Source organism: Eptatretus burgeri, chromosome 15 (assembly GCF_056783735.1).
Source record: "Eptatretus burgeri isolate ZD-2024b chromosome 15, Ebu_testis_v1, whole genome shotgun sequence".
Classification (NCBI taxonomy): domain Eukaryota; kingdom Metazoa; phylum Chordata; class Myxini; order Myxiniformes; family Myxinidae; genus Eptatretus; species Eptatretus burgeri.
The window spans coordinates 192343-219080 of NC_140975.1; the positions used below are offsets into that span (position 1 = coordinate 192343).

The following is a 26738-nucleotide window of genomic DNA, read 5'->3' on the forward strand; positions in this document are numbered from 1 at the left end:
GCGACTACTCATGAATCATGATTTTATAATTATGACGTCATAGGTCACCTGATGTGGCAGCCATATTGGAAAAAAATTGAAACTTGGCACGTGTGAAATAAGTGTGGTTTTTTTGATGATGTCATAGGTGGCTTCGTTATGACAATTGCATACGTCGAACACTTTATCTGATCAGTATGAAACTTTTTGAGGGTCATCGAGGGCAAAATTGTAGAGGAGAAAAAAAATTGGATGACATCATCGGTTATGTGGCTCAGCAACTATATTGTTTTCAACATACAAACCTTCAAAAATCTTCTCAGAAATGGCTGAACAGATCGAGGCGAAACTTTACAAGTATCATTGCCTATCCATGAGGCTCAAAAGGTTCTCCAACTCTGACGTCAAAGGTCACATGATTTGGCAGCCACACTGGATTTACCCTAAAATTTAAAAAAAATCATCTTCTCCAGAATGGCTTGACAGATTGAGAGGAAACTTCACCCACATGTTCCCCAAGGATTGGGGGATATCAGGGTGTACACAAGTCATTGATAAGTCATATGGTTTGGCAGCCATATTGCATTGAATACAAATCTGTGAAAAATTATCTTGAACCGCTTCATTAATCGACATGAAACGTCACAATTATGATCCAGTAGCCCTGGGAAATATGTGTTTTAAATTTCAACCTGATTGGATGCATTGTCTGACAGCCAGAATTATTTGATATTTTGAATCTGGGTTCAGGGATTTAAATCAAACTTGTTTAATTCTGTCATAGGTGGCTTCGTTATGACATCATAAATGCATACGTCAAACGCTTTATCCGATCAGTATGAAAAATTTTGAGGGTCATCGAGAGCTAAATTGTATGGGGTGGAGGAGGGGATTGATGACGTCATCCGTCACGTGGCCATATTTATTTTAACATAAAAACTTTCAAAAATCATATTCTTTGAAATGGCTGAACAGATTGAGGAGAAACTTTACAGGTATGACTGCCTATCCATGTAAAGTTCCCCACCGAAGACATCATAGGTCACATGGTTTGGCAGCCATATTGGATTGAAGGAAAATACTAAAAAAAAATTATCTTTTGAACCGCTGCATTAATTGACGTAAAACTTCAAAATTATGATCTAGTCAAGATGGGGAATTTATGTATTAAATTTCAACCTGATCAGGCACATGGTCTGGCAGCCAGAATTGTTTAATATTTTGAACGTGCTTTTTTAAAAAAAAATTTTTAAATAAGGCCCACTTGGCTGTGCCTGGATGACTTGGAGAGTGGAGTAGCAGCTGAAACCCGAATTCTATCCAGGTTCCTCCTGATGACTCCATCTTTGCTTTTTGCTTGTTCGGGTTCCTTCTGATGACTCTAATGCAGGACCCATTTTATTTAGTCTTCCATTTGATGTTAATTTAATTATATTTTTAATTACTAATTTGCTTTCAGAAGAGTTAGCTCGCACCACATCCTTCTCAAGACTGCGTGGGGTAAGTATTCTATGAATACCATCTAATTATAAATGTGTGAGCAGTACTTTGTAAATGTAAGTGAAATGGCAGACCAAGAAGGAACCCGAAGAAGTAAGGAGCAAAGATGGAGTCATCAGGAAGAACCTGGATAGGATTCGGGTTTCAGCCGCTATTCCACAACCATTAAACCCACCCAGGTGCAACCTGAACAACCAGAAAAATTTCTGCAATAATTCACTTCTCCTTAGAGAGATAGACAACAAAAGAGAGAAAATCGAGAGTAAATGAGATGAAAGAGAAGAAAAAGTAAGAATTAGAATGAATAGACAATTATGAAAAAAAATAATTAGAAAGAACTGTGAAAGGAACAAAGAACAAATATGTTTGGAAGAACCTGGACAGATAGATTTCAGCAATTACTTCACAGGCTCGAACACAGCGACATGTACAAGATACCAGAGGTCCGTTTGATTTTTTTTTTAGCTTTGTTTTTACTTTGTGTGAGCACATGGTGAGCAGTTGAGGTTAAGTCAAGTAAATTTCTCCTCACAGTCATCATTGCTCGGAGTTATGTATTACTCAGCTAATCCTTGCGAATGTATCACAAGAAAGCCTTTTGGACTGTCAGGGCTACACATTATTTCTCTGGGATAGTTAATTGACCTTCACAACATGATACACTGAGTACCCCCTAGTTCCCCGTCCTTAGCTCAGACAACTAATGTCACAAACACCAGATCACAGCTACCTTCTGCAATATTCTGAACCCCATGCTTGGGCCAAATCTGTACATATCCTCACAAGGATCAGTTAGCTTCACATCGAAAAGGTTGTTGGTTGCCTATAGGATATAGTGAGGATCTTCATTGTTGTCGCTCGGGTAGGGTAGAGACATATGCTAAAAACAGCTTCTGATTTCACAGCTAAACTTAACTCGAACCTGCTGTGTCAATCAACGAAATCAGCTTCCAAATTCTGTCCTGCGTGGAGAACTCTAATCCAAACCGTGGAATAAGGTAAGAACAACCGTATTAATAATGGAAGCAGTTGTATATGAAATGGACGTGTGAAACTTGATGCCTAAAAGCGATACAAGCAGTGTACTTTAACCTTTGTCTGTATTGTGGTTTTTCACCGGCTGCCTCTGTTAGTGAGAAGACATGACGAGGAAGAGGGACTAGGCCAAAGGATGCGTCACCCATTATGTCAATATATTTTTGGATGAGGGTTAAATGATCGTTGTTGTTGAGGTTTATGAGGACTTCACAAATCTTCTTACACGTTTTTACAAATACAAAACATCCGCAGAATTAGAATTCAAGTTATTAAACTAGTTATGATTATTATTGATCATAAAAAGACAGAATTTGTTTCATCACACAGGATGGTACCACCCTGAAGGTCTTCTTTAATTATCTTTACCATTTGGTCCAAACAAAATTTAATGAATATGCTATGTACAGTGACATTTAGGGCTGCACAAGTTAGTCAATGCCAAGATGACACAATTTTCTTCCAAAATATTCCAAAGTGAATTTTAAGACAATATTGTATAACAGGGAAGATAAAGGAAAGAGGGCATTTGGCAAATCATGTCTGTGCTTTATTCTATCCCATGAGCTTACATTTATCCATTTACCGATCTTCTATGTACACTAAACCAGCACCCACAACCACAACGACGACATGAACCAGTCAGTTACATTGTAGTGTCTATGCACTAGTTAATCAGTACACAACACGAAGTACTATAACCATTCTTGGTATTAATTCATTTCATCTACATCGCTTTAAGATGTACAGGCATGCAAATGTACAGGCATGCAAATTCTCCAGCATCGTCGTGCACACATTACAAGTCTTAATCATGAAGGTCATTGATGTTGATCAGACCAACCGACCGTTTTTTATATTTTTTTAATATAAAGTCAAGGCTCATGGAAGAGCTTGGATGCAGAATGGGTCAGGACGCAACAGAACAAATGGAACAGCAGAAAGAGAGGGGGGAAAGCCAATAGCAGGGTCGAGGAGAAAATAGATTGAGATGGACAAACAAGGGACACGGGTAGGAATGAGGGATTGGGATGATGAATAGAAGAGAATGCGGGGGTGTGGATAACATGGATACAGAAGCAAACTCTCGTGAAGGTGAAGCTGAAATTTTTTGGGTTGTGGGGAGTGGTTTAACGGAGGTGGAAAAGATCATGTTTTTATGTTTTTGGATGGGGGATGATCAGAGATGGTATTGAACAACCGTCTTGAAGACCTCGAGTGAAAAATGGGACCGAACAGACTTTTGATCATTTTACATGCAGCCTGCTCCGACACACTGATCTGGCGCATGCTCTCATAGCTGACCTGACCTGCAGTTGCTGGTTGCATCATTGCTGGGAGCATGGCTGTGCTGCTGATGCAGTGCCCCCTGTTTCCAGTAAGCTAGTACTAATTTTGCCAATCTCCGAAGGATGACAGGCTGAGTCAACTCATCTGGTGTTTTATAATGGCATGACAGGGGCTCAAACTCAAGACCCTAAGATCTTAAGCTAGCCACCTGAACCGTTCAGCCAACACCAGGATTACTGAACAGACTGGGGGAGTTGGTATCACTGTAGAGAGAAAAGAGTAACAAATGAGTGGAGGTGAGCAGTGAGTTTGGATTTTAGGAGTTTACTTAGAAGAGGATGACTGGCAGACTGGGTGCATGCTGCATCAACATGGGAGGGGAACAGTCAAGAAAGGCCAGACATTGCAAGACCAAAAATGAGGCCGTATAATACAGTAAGGCCTTTTAATAAAGCCATCAACCTGTCTGTAATATGTGAGTAACAACCTTAGACACTCAGCTTCGTCGCCGGGGATCCCAATGGCATTGAGGGCCTTCCTTTTCACGATATGAATGGCAAGGTGTGAATAAGGAACGCCAGCCAAAAAGGAAGAGTGGTACTCCATCAAGCTGTGAATGAAGTCCTCGTAAGCCGTCAAAAGTTAAGACTGGCCACTGGAACTGTCAAAAGTTGAGACTGGCCATCAGAAAAGGCAATACCTAGGGAGAGACACTGAGGAATCGGAGACATCCTGTACGAGGAAGGATTATGTTAAGGAGATAATATAATGCCAGGTTTAGCAGTGGCAGCTTGGATTGAGAGATCTGTCAAATTGGAGCAAAGACCTCAGATGATGGAGGTCCAGAAAATTAGGGATGGGGAAGGAGTGCAGTTGGCAGGGAGGAGAAATGTAATAGGAGAGGGAAGGAGTAGAGGAGAGGGAATAGGTGAAGGAGCTTGGAGATGGGGAGGTGAGAGGGTATGGAATGAGACGCGAGGTGAGCATGGAGGTGGCGGGACACTGGGGTAGAAAAGAGTGGCAGGATTCTGGGGAAGTGGCATGGGGGTGGGGGAGGGAAACGTGGACAGGTATTGGCCTGCTCGGGAAGCACAAAGGGGGAGGTGGAGAGGGAGCGAGGGAAGCGTCCAAGCCTAAGACGGAGGATCAAAATAAATCGTGGACTTTGATGTAAACAGGTGGTGTACTTGATGTTGATAACTGTAATATTTCGATGTAGACATGGTTAGTGTATTTTGGCATACAGTGCCTATAGAAAGTCTACACCCCCTTTCAAATGTATCACCTTTTGTTGCCTTATCGGCTGGAATTAAATTTCATGAAACCAGACCTTTTCCTCCTTGATTTGCACATGGTAACCCACAACTTCCAAGTGAAAAACAAATTATACAAATTTCAGAAAATTAAGAAAAAATACAAAACTAGAATATCTTGGTTGGATAAGTGTCCACCCCCCTTATAATGGTAATTGTACATTAGCTCAGGCGCAACCAATCACCTTCAAAGTCACACACCAAGTTAATTGGCCTCCACCTGTATTAAATTGTCGTGATTCTAATTATTGGTTCGCGAGCGCCAGCCAGAGTGACCACCATATTCGTTATGTCTGTGTGTCTGTATGTATGTCTGTCTATCTGTCCAGAGCACAACTTCGTGGGATGTGATCCGATTTGGATGAAACTTGAATATGATGTTGATATCAATGCCTAGTTTTGTCCTCCTGGCAATGGGCATCCCACGCCCATTGTTGGCTGAGCCACGCCCACTTGTAATTTTTGTTTTTTTCACATTTTTTCTCGATTTTTTTTATCGAAATTCCCACTCAGGAAATTGTGCGCATTGGCCATATGTACAACATATAAAAAAATTCAGTTTGATTCGGTCAATTTTGAGGGAGAAGATAGGTTTTGAAGAAATGGGCAGTGACAGAGAATATGGTAGCAGCTAAGATTGAGACTGAGACTTTGCAATACAGTGAGACGTCTCATCACGCGCCTTTTTGGTTCATGAGCGCCAGCCAGAGTGACCACTATTAGCTGCTCTGAGAGCACCCTTATTTTGGACATTTCCATCTGTCTGTCTGTCCGCGAAACTTTGGTCAAGCCTCAGGGCTAAACCACTCAACCGATTCCAATGAAATTTGGTAGGTAGGACCAATATTTCTGGGAATCGTGTGCTTTCGAATATGGGACCCCGGGCCCTAGCAACGGCATAGCAACGGCCCTTTAAAGTGGTCAAAAAAATCGAAAAAAATCAAAAAAAATCGAAAAATCGAAGCTTAGAGTTCTGTGCGCAATCTATCTACCTCCCTTCATGCCAATTTGTAGCCCGAACAAAAAATATTTGTAGGAGGAGATAGGTTTTGGGCGAGTACATGTCGAACATTTCAGAAACGGTTAATTGCGAATATCTCTAAGAGAAAGAGTCTGATTTTGATGAAACTTGGGTGAAATGTGTACAATGTACACAAAAATGAATGGTTGCTCTGCACACCTCCGTTGCTTAGCAACAGCTAAAATACTTTATCGTACATCGTACACTTATTGTGGACTGTACAAAAAAATCAATACCTCCGAAACTGGACCTCCGAGGGACCTGTTTTTTGTGCCCAAGGAGAATGTCTTACAGCATCATATAAAATAATAAAATCTTTAGCGAATAGATAAATGGAATTACCAGGGCTGCCATTTGTTAGAGTCTCTTTGGAAACATGCCTGAAATTTCACAAGGCAGGTTTCTGGGCATAAACTAAGAGGGCTGTGATAATCATATTTATTGTGCTTAATCTTGAGGTCATTACCTACATTTCATACGCTGCATCTCCAGATCTATCTCTTTTAGTTTCTCAGTTAATCACTGATGAGCTAGCGACTCCAACACATTTCGAAAAAATCGATATCCTTGATAACTTTTGAACTATTCAACCTATAGCAATGAAACTTGACATGCTCATAGGTCACGGGAAGTACTACAAGTGTACCAATTTTCATTTCCAAAAACCTATCATCAGGGTTGCCAGAAACGAAAAACTGCTGAAAATCATCAAAATTCGACAAATACAGCCATATCTCCTTGGGATTTTCTCTGATGACAGGGAATCTTCACAGATTCATAGCTTTCGATGAGTTCTACAACTTTTCCTCTTGGCACATTCCCCTATTTCCATCATGAGGGTTGCCATAAGCGAAAATATGTTAAAATCATCAAAATTCGACAGATTCTGCCATATCTTGTAGGCGCTACTCGTGATGACAGTGAAACTTCAGATATTCATAGCCCTCAATTAGTTCTACAACTTTTATTTCTGACACTTTTGCCTATTTTCATCATCAGGGTTGCCAGAAGCGAAAATAACTTAAAAATCATCAAAATTCGAGCGAACTCGGCCATATCTCCGAGGTGCCTAATCCGATGACAGTAAAACTTCACAGGCCTATAGGCCCCAATGGGTTCTACAACATCCTTTCCCGGCACTATGGCCTATTTCCATAATCAGGGTCATACGTGCACCCGGCATGTGTACGCCCAGGCTTCAAAAAACTGCGAGAAAACATCCAAGTAAATGAAATTGTAGTTGGAGATCTAAATGCTGATTTTTTACAAGCCAGCGGACGTAATAAAATTGATGCTTTCTGCACTCAATTGAACCTCATTCCTTCCCATCATGGACCGACACGTGGCGCTGCTCAGCTGGATCATGTACTGATTCCTGAACAATATACAAATTACGAAAATCTCCAATACATGCATACTCTAACTTTCACTAATTTGTACTCTGATCATCGCGCCGTGGCCATTCGATTGTCAAAGAATGAAATTGATTGATAGCATCTACATGAATATCGGCTCGTCGCGTCGGCCAGCTTTCCATCTAGAGCGAGCAGCCATGTCGCCTACCGGCTTGTTTGTCTGTCCCTCTGCTCGGTCAAGTGTCCATTAATACAATGGCGATTTCGATGAAACTTGGTTGGTAGGTTCATACCATGACCAAGTTGTGTGCAAATGAGAACCGTTGCTATGGACACCACCGTTGCCAGGCAACGGGACTTTGAAATTTTTGAAAAATCCTAAAAAATATATTTTTTCGAAAATCAAAAATCGGGCCACGAGCGACTGTGGGCAGTACATTCAGCCATATTGTCAAAAATTTCCAGCTGGATCCTATGAAAACTGTCGGAGAAGATAGACTTTGAATGAATCCTGGTCGAAAACAATAAAACAAGCCGGTAGGCGACATGGCTGCTCGCTCTAGATGGAAAGCTGGCGGACGCGACTAGCCGATATTCATGTACATGCTATCAATCAATTTCATTCTTTGACAATCGAATGGCGACGGCGCGATGATGCGAGTACAAATTAGCGAAAGTTAGAGTATGCATGTTTCATCAAAATCAGACTCTTTCTCTTGGAGATATTCGCAATTAACCATTTCTGAAATTTTCGACATGTACTCACCCAAAACCTATCTCCTCCTACAAATATTTTTTGTTAGGGCTGCAAATTGGCATGAAGGGAGCTAGATAGATTGTGCACAGAACACTAAGCTTCGATTTTTCGATTTTTTTTTGATTTCTTTCGATTTTTGACCACTTTAAAGGGCCGTTGCGATGCCGTTGCTTGGGCCCAGGGTCCCATATTCGAAAGCACACGATTCCCAGAAATATTGGTCCTACCTACCAAATTTCATTGGAATCGGTTGAGTGGTTTAGCCCCTAGGCTTGACCAAAGTTTCGCGGACAGACAGACAGATGGAAATGTCCAGAATAAGGTTGCTCGAGAGAGCAGCCAATAACGAAGTTCGTTATATCTCAGAGACTATGAGTCAGATATACATGAAACTGGTATGGTAGGTTCATGGTATGTCCTAGTTATGTGTGAGAAAGAACCGTTGCTATGGACCCCTCCGTTGCCTCTAAATGTGGGGGTATTTTAACGAAAAAACAATCTGCAGCATTCACCCTTGAAGCTAGAATCATGAATTTTCTTGTGCTTAATCCTGAGGTCATTCCCCAATCGAAGGGGTCCATCGCGTCAGGTTCTATTGGGTAGTCGACGACCCATGTCCACCTACCGGCTTGTCTGTGTGTCTGTCTGTCTATCCAGAGCAAAACTCCGTGGACTTTGATCCGATCTTGATGAAACTTGGTTATGTGTTCGATATCAATGTCTAGTTGTGTTTTCCTGGATGAGGGCATGCTACGCCCATTGTGAGCGGAGCCACGCCTCAAAAATAGCCATTTTTAGGGGGTAGTCAGATTAAAAATCTATCTTCTCCTGGGGAATTTACTGAATGCAATGGGTTCTTCAGTACTTGAATAGCAAAATGAATTATCTAAAACTTGTCGTTGTCCAATTTTTCATTTTCGTCCCAAGATCAAGGTCACAAGGTCAAAAACTTAGAAAATTGCGAATTTTGACATAAAAATCATACGACCACCCAAACTTTGAGACCTAGGATGACAATATTTTTTATGCATAATCTTGAGGTCATTTCCCACCTAAAGTCTTGAAACCATTTTGCTCTATCTCGAACACCTTGCCCATGGCGCCCCCTTCAAGTTTGTTTTTACGCTGATTTCATCAAAGTATGGATATAATCCGAGGAGTGCGAAATGCCATATAGCCTATATGACGTTATGTTGTTCCTGGAATGTTCCAGAGGAAGTTTTGCACCAAAGGTCATAATTCTTGACCTTTGACCTTGAAAGGCCACAAATTTCAAAGTTGTGGGAATCAAACCGGGTTTTCGACCTTCTTCGACGAAATAACTCCAATAAGCTATAGCACGTATCCTGTTTCCTTATTTTAATGTCCACAACATTGTTTTGTGACCTTTAAAGTTTATGCAAAGGTCAAATTTTGAAAGTTGTTGAATGAAACCGGGTTTTCGACATTTTGCAGCAAATAACCTGTCACTCGTACCACATCATGTTGATAATTTTTATAACTTGGTCAAATTTATCACATTGTCTCATCCTTGACTTCTGAAACAATCTACATCATCAAATACCGCTCACGAACCATCGTCGCCTCCCGGCTAGTTTCAGAATAAAATCAGCTGTTCCTGAAGGTTTCCTCTGCTGGGTAGTGAATTTCACAGCAAAGATTCAACCATGAGACCCAAGGAGCTTTTAAAAGACCTTTCAAAGCTTTCAAAAAGCTTTCAAAAAGTTGTGGAAAGGCACAGATCAGGGAATGGGTATAAAAATATTTCAAAGGCCTTGAATATCCCTTGGAGCACAGTCAAGACAATCATTAAGAAGTGGAAGGCGAATGTCACCACCAAGACCCTTCCAATATCAGGCCATCCCTCCAAACTGGATGATCAAGCAAGGAGGAGACTGATCAAAGAGGTCACCAAGAGGCCAATGGCAACTTTGATAGAGGTACAGGCCTTTATGGCAAAAACTGGTCACTGTGTGCATGTGACAACATCTCAAGCACTCCACAAGTCTGGCTTGTACGGTAGGGTGGCAAGAGGAAAGCCGTTACTCAAAAAAGTCCACCTTGAGTCCCATTTGAGGAATGCAAATAAATACTCTGGAGATTCTGAAGCCATGTGGCAAAATGTTTTGCGGTCTGATGAAACCAAGATGGCACTTTTTGGCCTACATGCAAAACGTTACATTTGACGCATACCCAACACAGCACATCACTCAAAGAACACCATCCCTACTGTGAAGCATTGTGGTGGCAGCATCATATTATGGGGATGTTTCTCATCAGCAGGGACTGGGGCACTTGTCAGGATAGAAGGGAAAATGGATGGAGTAAAATACAGAAAAATCCTCAAGGAAAACTTGCTGCTATCTGCAAGAAAGCTGAGATTGCGACATGAAGTTCACCTTTCAGCATGACAACGATCCGAAGCACACAGCCAAAGCTACACTAGAGTACCTAAGGAACAAAAACATAAATGTCCTTGAGTGGCCCAGTCAGAGCCCTGACCTAAATCCAGTCGAAAATCTGTGGCATGACTTGAAGATTGCTGTCCATCAATGCACCCCATGCAACTTTACTGAGCTTAAACAGTTTTGCACAGAAGAATGGGCAAATATTGCCCAATCAAGGTGTGCAAAGTTGGCGGAGACCTATCCCAACAGATTCACACCTGTAATTGCTGTCAAAGGTGCTTCCACCAGGCTCAGGGGAGACGTTTAATCAACCAAGGTAATGTACACTGCTCCTTCCCAATTCCATATCCAGGCGATGCATGATGTCATCGCCGGGCACCGAAGGAAAGGAGTACTCACTTTTCACTCCGTTTGTTCGTTTACTTGTTTGTTTGTTTGTTTGTCTGAGTGATATCTCAGCCATCCTTTGAGCTTGGAGGCTGAAATTTAAGAACAAAAGTGAAGATGTGCTTTGGCAAAAACAGTATTTTTTATTTTTTGATTAATCAATTAATTACTCAATTATGATCGATTTATTAATTCCTTATTTATTTTCTTTCTCATCTGGGCAATATCTTGGGCACCATTTGAGCTTGGAAACTGATATTTGTACACGACAGTGAACAAGTGGTTTGGCTATAAAGGGTATTTTTGATTTATTGAGAAATCAATGAATCATTCATTTTTCGATGAATTATTTCATTTTCAAATAGTTACAGATTTGGATGAAACAGTGGTGGTTTAGATATGCTATTAGCCAATTGATTGAGAAATGAATTATTTTACGACTATTATTTATTTTAATTACGTAATTAATGAATGAATCAATCAATTATTGTCCACCGCTCACTCCAAATTCATCTCCATATGCTGCATGGCGAGTCAGTATCATTTGTACACATTCACCTCAGAAGTACACCGCTCCCTCCAAATTCCGTATGCACGGTGACATTACCGGCTCCCCGGCAATGTCGCATGCTGGAAGATTTATTTATTTATTGGGCATAAGGGTGGTGTACTTTGAATGTACTGCCACTTGTTCTCGTTTTGTATTTTCAATTATTTTTCTGAAATTTGTAGAATTTGTTTTTCACTTTGGAAGTTGTGGGTTACAATGTGCAAATAAAGGAGAACAAATGCTATAAGATGAAATTTATGAAATTTATGAAATCTGGTGTCATGAAATTTAATTCCAGGCGACAAGACAACAAAAGGTGAAAATTTTGAAAGCGGTGCAGACTTTACATAGGCACTGTGGACATAATTAGTGAACTTTGATGCAGAAATGTGGTGTATTTGATGTTGATAACTAATATTTTGATGTTCACATAGTTAGTGTATTTTGATGTTGATAAGTGTAATATTTTGATGTAGACAGTGTATTTTGATGTAGACAGTGTATTTTGATGAAGACGGTGTATGTTGATGTTGATATATTTAGTGTATTTTGATGTACACATATATCGTGTATTTTGATGTAGACAGACAGTGTATTTTGATGCAGACAAGTATCGTGTATTTTAATGTAGACATATTGTTGTGGGCCGGGTATTGGCTGCGAGCACGACTGGTAGTTGGAGCAGCAGAGTCAACTCCACCAAACACCCGGAATTCAGATAGTTACCCTCGAATAACTCCGAAGGTACAGGTCCCTTCCCTTACAGGACCGTGAATCGTCAATAATTCAGCCACGTGGGACAGGGTTATTTGCCAATCTTCAAAACACCTAGAGACCCACGTGGCGAGCTACCAAGGAATCCACACCTTCGACGGAGCTCGAACGGGACGAGCCGTAACCGCGCTCGACCCGTACATAACCCAAGCGGATGGTTACCGAGGTCCCGTCGGTCCAAATGCACAACTACTGCAACAACGGCCTTTTTAATTCTCCCAACACGCACCGTGCTAAGCGAATGAAGGAAAGGGCATAAATGAGCTGAAACATTCAACAAATGGATATTTATTTACAATAGGGGGGGAAGGAACACGGAAAAGCAGAGTTAAACCGACGAAGCAATGCAATCATGGACAGCAAAAAGCACTTAACAATTCCTACTTATAGACTGGGCCCACAGACAGAGAGGCACACCCAAGAGAAATGGACCCAAATGTTCTTTATTCGGCTCTCCAGCCGCAGAGGATAGTTCGGCTGGGAGTCAGGACGGCTGGCTACCTGGCCGCGAGCGCGCAGCTGGACGTCCACCCCTTCTCGGAGCTCCGGTCGCCAAAAGACGGACCAGGGCAGCCAGACGCAGACCAGCGCCAGTGGCAAGACGACACCAGAATAGACTCAGCGGCAAGATGAAACCAGCGCACTAAGCGGAAAGATGAGACCACCGCAGACTCAGCGGCAAGATGAGACCAGCGCAGACTCAGCGGCAAGATGAGACCAGCGCAGACTCAGCGGCAAGATGAGACCAGCGCAGACTCAGCGGCAAGATGAGATCAGCACAGACTCAGCGGCAAGATGAGACCAGCGCAGACTCAGCAGCAGGATGAGACCAGCGCAGACTCAGCAGCAGGATGGGACCAGAAGAACCGTGACAGGACGAGACCAGAAGGACCAGCGTAGACTTACTCAATGACTGCACCATCCGTTTATTTCTTCTCCCCCCCAGGGTCGGGAGGGGGGGACGTGTCTCACATCACCGTGCCCCTCATTCGCCGGGGGAAATCGGTCGTTCCTGTGATTGGTCGGGGCGTCACGGTGGATCGCCCCTCAAACAGGGAGATGAATATGGTCCTGCGTGGGCTGTGCTCATTGGCCGACCGCTGGGAAACTCGCTCACATCTCCCTGATTGGGCGAGAGAGAGGCCAGGCCCTTTTGAACTCCGCCCACCACGAGCGTTATGGCGTCAGGATGGAGCAAAGGTGCTGTTGTCGGTGAAGGTGATGTAAAACCCCTATATATCAAATAACTGCGCAGCATACATACACAATTCCCAATTGACACAGGGGATGGATTCTAACTGGAAACACACACTTACCGATATAACTGACCTATGGGTACCTGAATGTTTGAGTGCAGTAAGCTTCCAAATTTGTTACAATATATCGTGTATTTTGATGTGGACATATTTAGTGTATTTTGATGTGGACATAGTTCGTGTATTTTGATGTAGACATACTCTACGGGTCTGAAGTTTTAGAACACCCCCATTTTTCCGGTTTTTACTGAAATTTAAGCAGTTTAATGTTTCAATGGACTCTGAAATTAAAGCATAGAACGAATAAACAACTGCAGATAAAAAAGAAATCATGGAATCCTTTTGTTGAACAGATATAACAGCCGAACATACTCGTGACATTCTTTCTACAATGGAAATCAAATATTGTTCAGAGAGTTCTTCCCAACACTGTTGCAGAAGTTCCCACAAATGTGTTGCACTTGGGGGTTGCTTTGCTTTCACCCTTCTGTCCAGTTCATCCCAAACCAGCTCGATGGGGTTTAAGTCTGGAGACTGTGCTGGCCATTCCAAGATTTGAAGCCTACCATCTTGTTCTTTTCTTCGAAGGTAGTTCTGACATAGCCTGGAGGTATGTTTTGGGTCGTTATCTTGCTGTAGGATGAACTCCTCACCAACTCGGCCAAGACCAGAGGGTATTGCATGGTGCTGCAAAATGCTGTGGTAGCCCTTTTTGTTCAGGGTGCCAGTCACTCTGTGCAAGTCGCTGACTGGATCCAGCAAAAGAGCCCCAAATCATCACGCTTCTTCCTCCATGTTTGACAGTTGGTGTCACACACTGAGGAACCATCCTTTCGCCTTCTCGATGGCATACAAAAATCCTGCATGATGAACCGAAGATTTCAACTTTTGATTCATCGGTCCATAAGACCTTTTTCCAGTTTTCAGTAGTCCACTGGCGGTGCTTCATGGCCCAGGCAAGCTTCTTTTTCTTATTTTGCCATCTTATCAATGGCTTTCTTTCTGCCACTCGACTTGTCAAACCTGCAGCTCGAAGTCTTCTCTTCACAGTTGAAACTGAGAATCCTTACTTCGACCAGTCTTAAGCTGTGCTTGAAGCTGCTGTCCTGTGAGCTGCCTATCACGCAAGCTGTTGACTCTCAGAAACTTGTCTTCTGATTGTGTTGTGGCCTTAGGTCTGCCAGACCTCTTCCTGTCAGAGTTTCCTCCAGTTTCCAAGTGCCTTTTAATGGTGTCGGAAACTGTACTCACTGACTCCTTGGCTTCTTTGCAATTTCTCGAAAGGAAAGACCTACACTTTTCAAGATTATAATGGTCTGTCTGTCTTCCTTTGTTAATTGTCTTTTTCTCGCCATTATGGTAGCAATATACTACTTCCTGCAATGCAATATTGTCCAAATAATGCTTCAGAGGGTGTAGCAACACAGTCTGTTCCAACACTGCTTTTATAAAGATAGAGGGTTTGTAAATAATCAACAAAAGTTGGGACACCTGTCGGAATTGTTTGCATCAACTTTCAAGGCTTAATTTACTTCCATTGCTGCAGAACCCAAATGGTCTTTATTCGGCTCTCCAGCCGTGGAGGATAGTTCGGCTGGGAGTCAGGATGGCTGGCTACCTGGCCGCGAGCGCGCAGCTGGACGTCCACCCCTTCTCGGAGCTCTGGTCGCCAAAATACGGACCAGGGCAGCCATACGCAGACCAGCGCCAGTGGCAAGACGACACCAGCATAGACTCAGCGGCAAGATGAAACCAGCACAGACTCAGCGGAAAGATGAGACCAGCGCAGACTCAGCGGCAAGATGAGACCAGCGCAGACTCAGCGGCAAGATGAGACCAGCGCAGACTCAGCGGCAAGATGAGACCAGCGCAGACTCAGCGGCAAGATGAGACCAGCACAGACTCAGCAGCAGGATGAGACCAGCGCAGACTCAGCAGCAGTATGGGACCAGAAGATCCGTGACAGGATGAGACCAGAAGGACCAGCGTAGACTCACTCAATGACTGCACCATCCGTTTATTTCTTCTCCCCCCCAGGGTCGGGGGGGGGACGTGTCTCACATCACTGTGGGGGGGGACGCGGGGGGGGGGGACGTAGCTGCAGTTGCTAACCCATTACTTGTTCCCTGAAAAGGGCCTTTTTAACAACTCTGAAATTTACATTATTTTTCAATTTTTTGGAAACCTAAACTTTTTTTAATCTTTGGCAGTTTACCGCTTAGCTTTGTACCATTTCAGGTTATTCACTGGACTTGAACTGCTTAAATTTCAGTAAAAACTGAAAAACGGGGGTGTTCTAAAACTTTTTACTGGTAGAGTATATCGTGTATTTTGATGTAGACATATATCGTGTATTTTAATGCAGACATATATCGTGTATTTTAATGTAGACATATATCGTGTATTTTAATGTCGACAAATATCATGTATTTTAATGCAGACATATATCGTGTATTTTAATGCAGACATATATCGTGTATTTTAATGCAAACATATATCGTGTATTTTGATGTAGACATATATCGTGTATTTTGATGTAGACATATTTAGTGTATTTTAATGTGGATATATATCGTGTATTTTGATGTAGACATATATCGTGTATTTTAATGCAGACATATATCGTATATTTTAATGCAAACATATATCATGTATTTTAATGTAGACATATATCGTGTATTTTAATGTTGACAAATATCATGTATTTTAATGTCGACATATATCGTGTATTTTAATGTCGACAAATATCATGTATTTTAATGTCGACATATATCGTGTATTTTAATGCAGACATATATCGTGTATTTTGATGTAGACATATATCGTGTATTTTGATGTAGACATATTTAGTGTGTTTTAATGTGGACATAGTTCGTGTATTTTAATGCAGACATATATCGTGTATTTTGATGTAGACATATTTAGTGTATTTTAATGTGGATATATATCGTGTATTTTGATGTAGACATAAATCGTGTATTTTAATGCAGACATATATCGTGTATTTTAATGTCGACATATATCGTATATTTTAATGTCAACATATATCGTGTATTTTAATGCAGACATATATCATGTATTTTGATGTAGACATATGTCGTGTATTTTGATGTAGAGATATTTAGTGTGTTTTAATGTGGACATAGTTTGTGTATTTTAATGCAGACATATATCGTGTATTTTGATGTAGACATATTTAGTGTATTTTCATGTGGACATATATTGTGTATTTTGATATAGACATATTTAGTGTGTTTTGATGTCGACATATATCGTGTATTTTGATGTGGACAAGTGGTTAACTTTGTCGATGAGTGGAATATTTTAAATATTTTGCCATCACTGACTCTCTTCCCCCCTCGACCCTCAGTTCTCAGATCCTGAACTGGAGGAAATGAATTTGTCTCTGGAAGAAAACGAACATCAAGAAGAGATGGTGGCAAAAGAGGATGGACAATTTGGGGAAAAACGAACAACACAAAAAAAAGGAGAAACAAAAGGGAAGGAAAGAGTCAAGAAAGAAGAACTTGACGAAGGAGAGACAAAAAAGATGAAAGAAGATGAGGATAAGGATATGGAACTGAAGAGAAATGGTGAATCTGTGATGCAAGAAGAATTGGTAGAAGGAAGTGCAATTGGAAAGAATATGGGTGGTGAAATTCGGGAGGCTGACAACAGAGGAAAGCAAATGGCAGTGAAAATGTTGTTAACCATGAAAGAAAAGTCAGAGGCTGGAGGGTTGGAAGACAATGCTGAGAATAGACGGGTAAGAGACAGAAATGTGAAGATGCAAGGAATGGGACAAGATAGTGGAGATGGAAAGATGAGTGATGAAGGACAAGAAATACAAAATAAAGAAGCTGTAGATGTGCAAGCTGGAAATGTTTTGGAGCCTCAGAAAACCAAGTGTTCTGGTAAGAATGCAGGTGAGTTTGGGATTAGCAGGTGTAATACAAAGTACCACGTGCTCGTAATTACCAGTGTTTTCATTCTGTATTCGTTACCATTAAAATTAATATGTTGTAGATTGGGAAAGGCATGATGGGCCAAAGTTATGCTGTATGTCGTTACGTGAATGAAAAATGCCACGAAGACAATAACCATTGTGCTGTTCATAACATAATGTAATAATAGATTATTTATTAATTAAAATCGTACATGCCATTGAAACCGATGATCTCTGATATATTAAGCAAGTGTTATCTTGTTGTATAAATCACTGCCATTTCATAATAAAGTACGATACCATTGTTCACCTGCACTGTCAGAAAGTATGGATTATGCAGTGACTATAACACATTACCTAAGTATTGGATCAATTATTATATCATGAGCTGGTCATGATGTCAGCCCATTGTGTTTGAGAACAATACATGTTTGATGATTTCAATCACCATTTGCTGGAGTAAAAACACAAAATATGGTGTTTCTCAAAGCACGAATGTCAAAATGAATGTAGAGTTTGTGTTTACAAATTGTCTCAAGCTTATGGAGGAACATAATATGTTATCATACAAAGACAAGGACATTGAAATGGAGCAACTAACATATTAATCTGATTCAAACCCCTCTGACCCGTAAGCTCCATTCCACAGGTCTGATCCACCTGCTCCCTTCCGCCTATCACCATGTATTACTGACCAAGCCAAAAAAGAGCTCTCAATGTGAGAAACACTGTGCTTAAATAGTCACTTGGTGAGAAGGGAGTCTAAACGTGGATCAAACAGGTTGTTAGGTAGAGCGTCTGATTCTGAACGTCTGTGTCTTACACGATCACCCCAGTGCCAGTACCACCCATGTCAGGGCACAGCCATGAAGATGCTACCATTTTCCCTCCAGATGAACATGAGATGGATTTCCATACTTAACATGGCGTTGGGGTCTTTGGCTGCGCTCTCTGGGTGTGAACGTACGCTGAAGACCCAATGGGGATCAATATTAAGCGGAGCACTAGGGCTATCCATACAACTTTAAATGGTGCTCAGTGCACACTTGCACTTCGAGTTATACGTCTGAACGTCCATGTCCAAAGTGTCTGTTATTGGTACATTTCAACCATTGTTCCCGCTATTCCAAAGGTAGCAGTGGGCGTTGGTGGTGATTGTGGTTGAGGTGTCAATGGCGAATTAGCTGCTTGTTGTGTGCTTTTGCGTGCATTCACGCGTGTGAGAGATTTGTGTGTAGAAGATCAAGATGGGAAAAGAATGGGGAAAAACTACCTCATCCCACACAATGCATATCAGCCCATAAACCCATTACACATAAGGGAAGTGCTTTTTGGAACAAATCATAACAAAATAACTATCTCAGGAACCGCTAGATGTTGTGTGCCAATGCCTTGGGGGATGACGGTTTTGCAGAACCATCACAGTATTAATCGGATTCAAACCCTGAGTCCCAAGCATCAACTGTGAAATGTGCTTTTGTGATGGTGTCTGGTAATCAGAAATTATTCACATTTTATTCTTTCACTTGTGAAACCAAATTATGTCTTTGTTTGAAAGCCCCATATGTGTCTCAATTCAATTCACCTTGGAAATGTCTTTAATTTTCTTGACACCAGAGACGTGTTCAGTAACCAAGCAGCTAGCCAATGCTTGCCAAGCCAGCCGTTCCTTATCAACGTTCTAAATAGAGTGCTTGCTTGAGTGCTTAAGCCATTTGGCGAGCATTCCACAAGAAACTTGGTAACGGAACACATCCTAGGCATGATTACCATATCACAAAGACATGAGAACAAAACCAGGGGTGTGTTCCATTAGCAAGTAGCTTGCCTACCCCTTGCCAAGTGGCTTGGTTGATTCAAAGCGCTCAAACAAGCACTCCAACAAAACAGACCACTCTGCACTGCTTAACAACATGGCGGTCTCCAACGTAAACAATGCAATCAAGGTATTCAAACAAATGCTGTCCGGGCCGTTTTCAGTTTTACCTGATCCTCTTGTGACAACTTCCCCCAAATGAATTGATTGTGTGAGCAGCAGCTAAAGAGTATGAGGAAGAGGGAAAGAAAGATAAACCAGAGTGAGAATTCCTTTGCAGTACATATCTTCTTCCAGTCCCAATGAATGTTCGTCTGTTTGGGTGGTGTTTTATGGTGCGATCGGTGCTGAAAATAATTTTTTAAAACATAGGGGCAATACCCCTGGGAACTCACCTGGGAGGGGCTGGATAAGATAACCAGGGAACCATTGATAGGCATGGATGACCCACAAAATATGTAACTGAGAAGAAAGTAAATACCGATGGATTTTATTATTTTTTAAATGGCGTGAACAAACTTTTGTACATCACAGGTGATACAGGTTGTGGTCAGGTTTTATCAGAATTACATGTGTAGTTTGTGAGAAGAAAGCAAATACCTATTTTGGGGGGAAACCCCCATAGACCCCCTTAAGGCCCGATTTTTTTTTAAATGCCATGAACACACTTTGGTACATATGTGGTGATGAACGTTGTGGTAAAGGTTCATCAAAATCGTATGTGTAGTTACAGAGAAGTTGAAAGTGTTTGTGGACGGACGGACAGACAGACAGACGGACAGACGACGTGTCATCCCATAAGCTCCCGGGAACTATGTCACAGGTGAGCTAAAAAGATAAGTTTAATGTTTTGCTTAAATAAATACACTAAGTTATACAAATCGCAAATTTGTTAAAATTTTCAGATTTCACTCCAGATTTCAACACTAATTTCGTCCATGAGATCTGATTCTCAAATCAGATATAATATTTTGATTTTATACTTTAATTAGTCCATGAGAGTAGATCGTTTTTACAAATCAGATATAATATTTTGATTTTATACTTTAATTAGTCCGTGAGAGTAGATCGTTTTTCCAAATCAAGACAAGTTTGAATAGGCTGAACAAAATGTCATATGAAGATCCCAACATACTGACAGAGGGCTCAATAAGGATGACACCTTGCTAAAGGATATAATTAAATAAGGCCGTTAATTATCTTCAAAAGGGGTGTTTTAATTAGCACAACCACCCAATTTAATTAATGCACTACGTTGGAATCCCATGGTATGCATGCAAAGTTTCAGGCCGCTAAGTTTCATGATTTTGGAGTTATGGAGGAGACCGAGGGACTGATGGGTGGATAGATAGGAGAGAGGCGAGAGGGAGAGAGGTGGAAGAGGGAGGGATGGGGAAGCGAGGAGCAAGGGGGGGGGGAGGCAGGGGAGTGAGGAGGTGGAGGAGTGGGGGAGCAAGGAGGTGGGAAGAGACAGTGAGGAGGGAGGGTTGGGAGAGAGGAGGGAGCATAAGGAGAGAAGGGGTGGTCACAACATGCAAAGCAACTCACAACAGAGACTCCACGAAAAGCAGTGGACACCTTTAATAACTGCAAAGGAATCTTCTCTATAAAGTTGCTGATGACACCACCCTTTGCCGTGACATCTCTCATCCTTCAGACAGGCATGCTGTGGCCTCTTTCCTCTCTTCAGACCTTGAAAAAAAAAATCACAAGCTGATCAAACACTTGGAATATGTTTTTCAATCCTGACAAATATCACACTCTCATGATCTCTCTCCAAAAAGACCGACTGGTAAACCCTCCTCTCTATTTTCTTTACAATCCTCTTGAAGAAGTTGTCATTCAAACTCCTGATCTCACTAGCAGCCATGATCTTTCTTGGGCAAACCAAATTTCAAAATTGGTCTTCAAGCCGAATGGGTATCCTCTGTCATACAAAGTCCTTCCTCGGCACACCTGATTACTATACACCTACAAAGCCTTCATCCGCAGCTTGATGGGTACTGCTCTCCCCTCTGGGCTGGTTCCCCTGCCTCACATCTTTCTCAGCTTAATGCCATGGAAACCATGGATTTCAAGGTTATTGGAATCTCCCGTGATGAAGCTGAGTCGAGGAGCCTGACACTTTGCCATCACAGACAGGTCAGTGGTCACTGTGTTCTGCTGCCTCCTTTCTGGTCTTGCACCCTCTGCTCTTTCCGTATTTGTTCGCCACCCCCCCTCCCTCCAGATTTCTGCAGGACTCACATGATCCACCATCAACCCCCTTCTGGGGAAACTACCAAAATCCAGGATCACTGCACACCTCCACTCATTCGTTTCTCTTTTTTACCGCCTGTGGAACCAACTTCCACATCCTCCTCAATATCATCCTTCGTTCCAGGTCTTCAAGACAACTGTTCACCACCATCTAAGATCATCCCCAATCGAAAACCATGAGCTTTTCTACCCTCTTTAACCACCCCCCAACCCCACCCCACCCCTACTCCACACCAATCCCTCCCCCTTCCAAATTTCTAGTTTTCCCTCCTGAGAGTTTCATTCTGCATCCATCTTTTCCACCCCTTGCATCCTTTGCTGCCCCCCCCCCCATTCCCCACACCCATTGTTTGTCCAAGTTGGCTCCTGCCTTGTCCTTCAACTCTGCTGCTGGTGATTCCCCCCTATCTCAACTGTTCCTTTTGCCCTGTTGTATCATGCTCCATTAAGTGTACGAGCACGAACTCTTCTTGAGCCTCAATGCAATCCAATCCATTGGGACCATACTTTGTACAGAGCGTCGATGCTGCCAAAGCAGTCTCCTGGGCTGTTGGGCACAATCCAGGATGGGTCGCCACTCCAATGCAGGATACTCAAATGGCTCAATCATCCCAGCAAGCTGGTACTCATTTTGTTGACCTCGGAAGGATGATAGGTTGAATCAACCCCACCTGGTATTAATTCAACAGCCGAGTAGGATTTGAACTCAGGACCCAAGGATCCCAAACCCACAACCCCAACATGAGCCTCAACCATGTATACAAAAAAGGAAGACTCCTCTATTGGTCACAGATGGCCATCCCAACGATGATTCCATTCCTTTTAGCATATCATACTGTATGTTTATTCATTACTTTGCTGTCATTATCCCAAACAACACTTGTCAACATTTAAAATCTGACACCTGAGAATTATTATTATTTATTATTATTTATTGACATTTCTATCATGTGCCATAAGGAAAACTTCTTCGAGAGCTGCAGCAGAGTCTGGAAAAGCTTGGATCACCAGAGGAACAACTGATTGTCCTGTCTACCCAACATGTACAACTGGTGAGACTGGACCGTCCCTCTCATCCCAGAAAACTCAAGTGTAAAAGTGTACAGCAGCCAAAATACAAGTGCAGAGGATTTTTTTTTTCAGGAATGAATGTACATTAATTAGCCGTGTATGTAGAATGCGTGTTGGTCATTTTACTCTGTGGCTAATCTCCTTTGTTGCATCATGATAGCCATGGATTTGTTGTCATGGCTATCTGCACCAAGCTTGTGTGATTGAAAGGAAATATAAATATATCTCCGTCATCCCATCCCTTGCGCAGATGCAGAGGGAACAGACGGCACACCACAGGCTCAATGCACTGAGTGCAGAATGTACTAAACTGACTATCGATCTGCAAAAGATGGTTTCTACCCGTGCACGGCTCGAGTCCTTGTGCCGGGAACTGCAGCACCAAAGCAAGATCCTCTTGGTAATAACAGTACCCAAAGCAATGTATAATTGTGAAAGAACAAATCAAATGTATTTAAATAATTTCATCAGAATAATTTGTCTTTATTTTCCAAATTCCTCTCTGAAACTGCATCGGAGAAATCATGCACATGACTCCATCACATGATACTTGACTATACTATAGTGCATCTCACCAACAAAACAGCAGCAGCAACATCTTAACATATCTCTATATATCTCTATATATCTCAATATATATCTCTCTCTATATCTCTCTGTCTGTCTGTCTGTCTGTCTCTCTGTCTGTCTATCTGTCTCTGTCTCTCCCTCCGTCTCTGTCTCTCTCCGTCTCTCCGTCTCTTTATGTCTCTCTCCATCCATCTCTCTCCACCGATCTAGAAAGGATGAGATCTCGTAGTTGGAACACGTCACTCAATCCACACAGGTCTCACTTTTCTCACCCTTTCTCTCCGGAAGGATCGGCACATGAGCCCACATATATATATATATATATATATATATATATATATATATATATATATATATATATATATATATATATATATATATATATATATATATATATATATATATATATATATATATATATATACATATATATACATATATATATACATACATATATATATATATATATATATATATATATATATATTTCCATAATCAACCAAAGCAACAGGCTCAGTCTCATGATATTCTGGGCCACACCATCAGCCATCACCTCTCCTGTACAGTAGGTGTATCAAAGCTGGCCGACAAAGCGTGCCACAGATCAGGCATTCTCCACCATGCCAAGTACTTATTTAGTCAGTCTGAATTTCTCACAGCCAAAAAGGCTTTTCTTCATTGCTCAATGGAGTACTGCTACTACAGGCTGGTGGCTCTACTTCATACCTGTCTCATCTATATGCTGTGGAATTGAAAGTTGAAAACATAACTCGCATCTCCCACAAAAAGCGAAAGCACAGGACTTGCTGCTCTCTCATTACAGACTGCTTTGTGGCCTCTGTTTTATACAACAGCCTCTTCTTAGGTCTTGTTTTCCCTCTGCTCTTTCATCTTTCCAATCATACATTCCCCCCTTTCTCGCCAGTTTCTCCACATTGCCAGTGTGAAGCTCCCATTCCCTTTTCTTTCATTTATTCAACTGCCTTCCTCAGTCTGTTCAATCACACTCTATTTTTTTTACCCCCATCAACCTCTCTCCACCATCCCACCTCTTTTACTTGCAGGTTACTACGTTTACTTCTATCTCCTCTCTCTCTCCGTCCTCTTCATCCATTCCTTTGCTTGTTGCTTCCACCTGTTGGGCCACTACCCCACTGTCAGTGCATTTCCTTCTTACCCTGTCACCTCACTCTTCCATGAGCCCAGGTATTGTAAACAAAAAAGTAGAGATTAGTGAAAAGCATCAATTTGGCAACGTTAACAACGAAAGGTTCACTGGATGATTCTGTGACTCGTTGGCTCTGAGGAGTAGCAGCAGTTGGGAATGAAGTTTTTGAATGAAACACGTTCAAAACGACCAATTGATGATCCATCTTTTGTAAGACAGACTGAAAAGGAGGACATGCTGTGGAATGACATACCGGGTGTCACTCCATCTTGGACAGTAAGGATAGATATGATGGTTCAGATTTCAGCTGAGGCTTGCATTGGATTCTGGCTTGCTCAGAAACAAACAATCCTTTATTTGAACTTCGTGGGGTTCTGCTTGTCTGGATTAGTTTTCCATGTTTAAAATGTGAGTTGCTTGATCACGACTTGCACCCAATATTCCTCCATACATCAGGATCTGAACAATGGGCAGGTCAGCTTCAGGCAAAATGTGATTATGTGATACATCAAGAGCGATAGACCCTGGTGGAGGTATCAATGTCAGAGGCAGACGTACGATTGATACTTGAGTGAAAGACTTGACCGCAGCTCGAGTGAATCGGTACCAGAAATCTGCAACTGCACATTGTCAGAGACAGGTATGTATGTCGTGTAATGCTTTAATAGATAAGGTGTTTTATCAGCACTCAGAATTTGTTCAATTAAAATTCAGCTTTTTCGAGAATTTCCTCAAATGTACTTTAACTGTGGGCAGGCAGAAAACGAGAAGAAGGGGCACGAGGAAGAGCAGAAGAGGCTCGAAGTGACACAAAGGTTTGAAGAAGCTTTGGACGAGGTGAGACGGGAAGTTGGGGAAAACGAGGCTCGTGGATCACAACTACGACAGGAGAATCAAGAGTTGGCTGCTCAGCTCCGTGATGTGGTTGAACAAACAAGACAGCGAGAGGAGGTGAGATAACCACATCAGGGGGAAAACAAGGATCCTCGAAGAGAAAAATATGAGCTCAAGTAAAATATCTCACATATCCCAAAGATAAGGTTAAAATCATATGTGGTTGTTACTTTTGTGTTCGTACAACAACAACAACAACAACAACAAAAAAACACAAAACAACATCAGTTTATCTTGTTTTAATTTGTGAAGCAAGTCATGACCGGAGCTCCAGATTGCACTCCAGTGGTCTCTTGTATGGGATTGTCGTGTCTGAGTCGGGCGGGTGTACGCGCAGCAAGTGGCCAAGCTGATCAAGTTTCGTGAGCTGCACCAGCAACTGGCTGAGGTGAAACTGCAGGAGGAGCAGGCCATAAGGTGCAAAGAAAATGAGAAGTTTGAACAAGACAAGGAATTTGTAAGTTACATTTCACTCAACAAATAACATGAACGAGACACCTTTCATTGTTACACGAACTCAAAGATTCTGATAAAAAAAAAAATTTTAAAACGGAAGAAACTTGCATCAACGATACCATAGCTGGGCTGCTATAACAGTTGTAATGTTTTCACTGCTCTGATCTGATATTTTGACCACTAAGTGCTCTTCATCTGCGACTGTGCAGGCCTCGTACACCAGGTGTTAATTACACTCCGAGGGAAGCGAGGTGAGACCTCATGTGACGATAACATGTAGAGTAAAGGCCAAAGCTGTTTCCTCATTGACTTAAGTGTGAGACCGAGTGTGCTCAAGTACAATTGTGAGTGAACTTAACTTTTTAACGAATAAAGGAACGCTTTACTTCCCTTTATTGAAAGAGTTCAGATTATAATCTAACCATTAAAACCAGGGCCGGATTAAGGTCTTCGTAGGCCAAGGCCCTTGAGATTTCGTAGGCCAAATTCAAGAGTGACCAAAACGACGATTTTGAACATGAAATTTAATATGAACAGACTGTGGTAAACGGCGATTTATCCGACTTTCAAATATACAAGGTGCCTGTAAAATCCAATTCGGCTTCGAAATTAAGAAACAAACGATACAGAAAACAAATCCGGAGGAATGTATGTAGATTCAATTTCCACCCTGCTGAGACACCTTCTTTCGTGCCTTTTGGTTGGCAAACGACGCGATCACTTCGGAGAAATCGATTTGCTTCATCAGCTCGGATTCAGCACAGAGCAGAGCGAGCGTGGACACGCGCACCTGACCCACGAGCGTGGACACGCGCACCTGACCCACGAGCGTGGACACGCGCACCTGACCCACGAGCGTGGACACGCGCACCTGACCCACGAGTGTGGACACACGCACCTGCCCCACGAGCGTGGACACGCGCACCTGACCCA

The 26738-nt window shown here is 42.0% G+C and overlaps 1 protein-coding gene across 6 annotated transcripts in view; it reads left to right on the forward strand.

Annotated features, from left to right (window-relative positions):
• The first annotated feature begins 2320 nt into the window (after positions 1-2320).
• LOC147011278 (alpha-taxilin-like) overlaps positions 2321-26738 on the forward strand; it is an 80223-nt gene continuing 55805 nt past the window's right edge. The window contains exons 1-7 of one of the 6 annotated variants that reach the window (XM_085857188.1): positions 2435-2477; positions 13316-13587; positions 16996-17539; positions 22607-22698; positions 22968-23117; positions 25212-25406; positions 25687-25806. In XM_085857188.1, the coding sequence (XP_085713314.1) occupies positions 13429-13587; positions 16996-17539; positions 22607-22698; positions 22968-23117; positions 25212-25406; positions 25687-25806 (1260 nt within the window). In that variant the 5' untranslated portion in view covers positions 2435-2477; positions 13316-13428. Of the gene's footprint in view, positions 2478-13315; positions 13588-16995; positions 17552-22606; positions 22699-22967; positions 23118-25211; positions 25407-25686; positions 25807-26738 lie in introns of all 6 variants that reach the window. The other 5 variants (XM_085857187.1, XM_085857189.1, XM_085857192.1 and 2 more) reach the window with 5 other exon arrangements.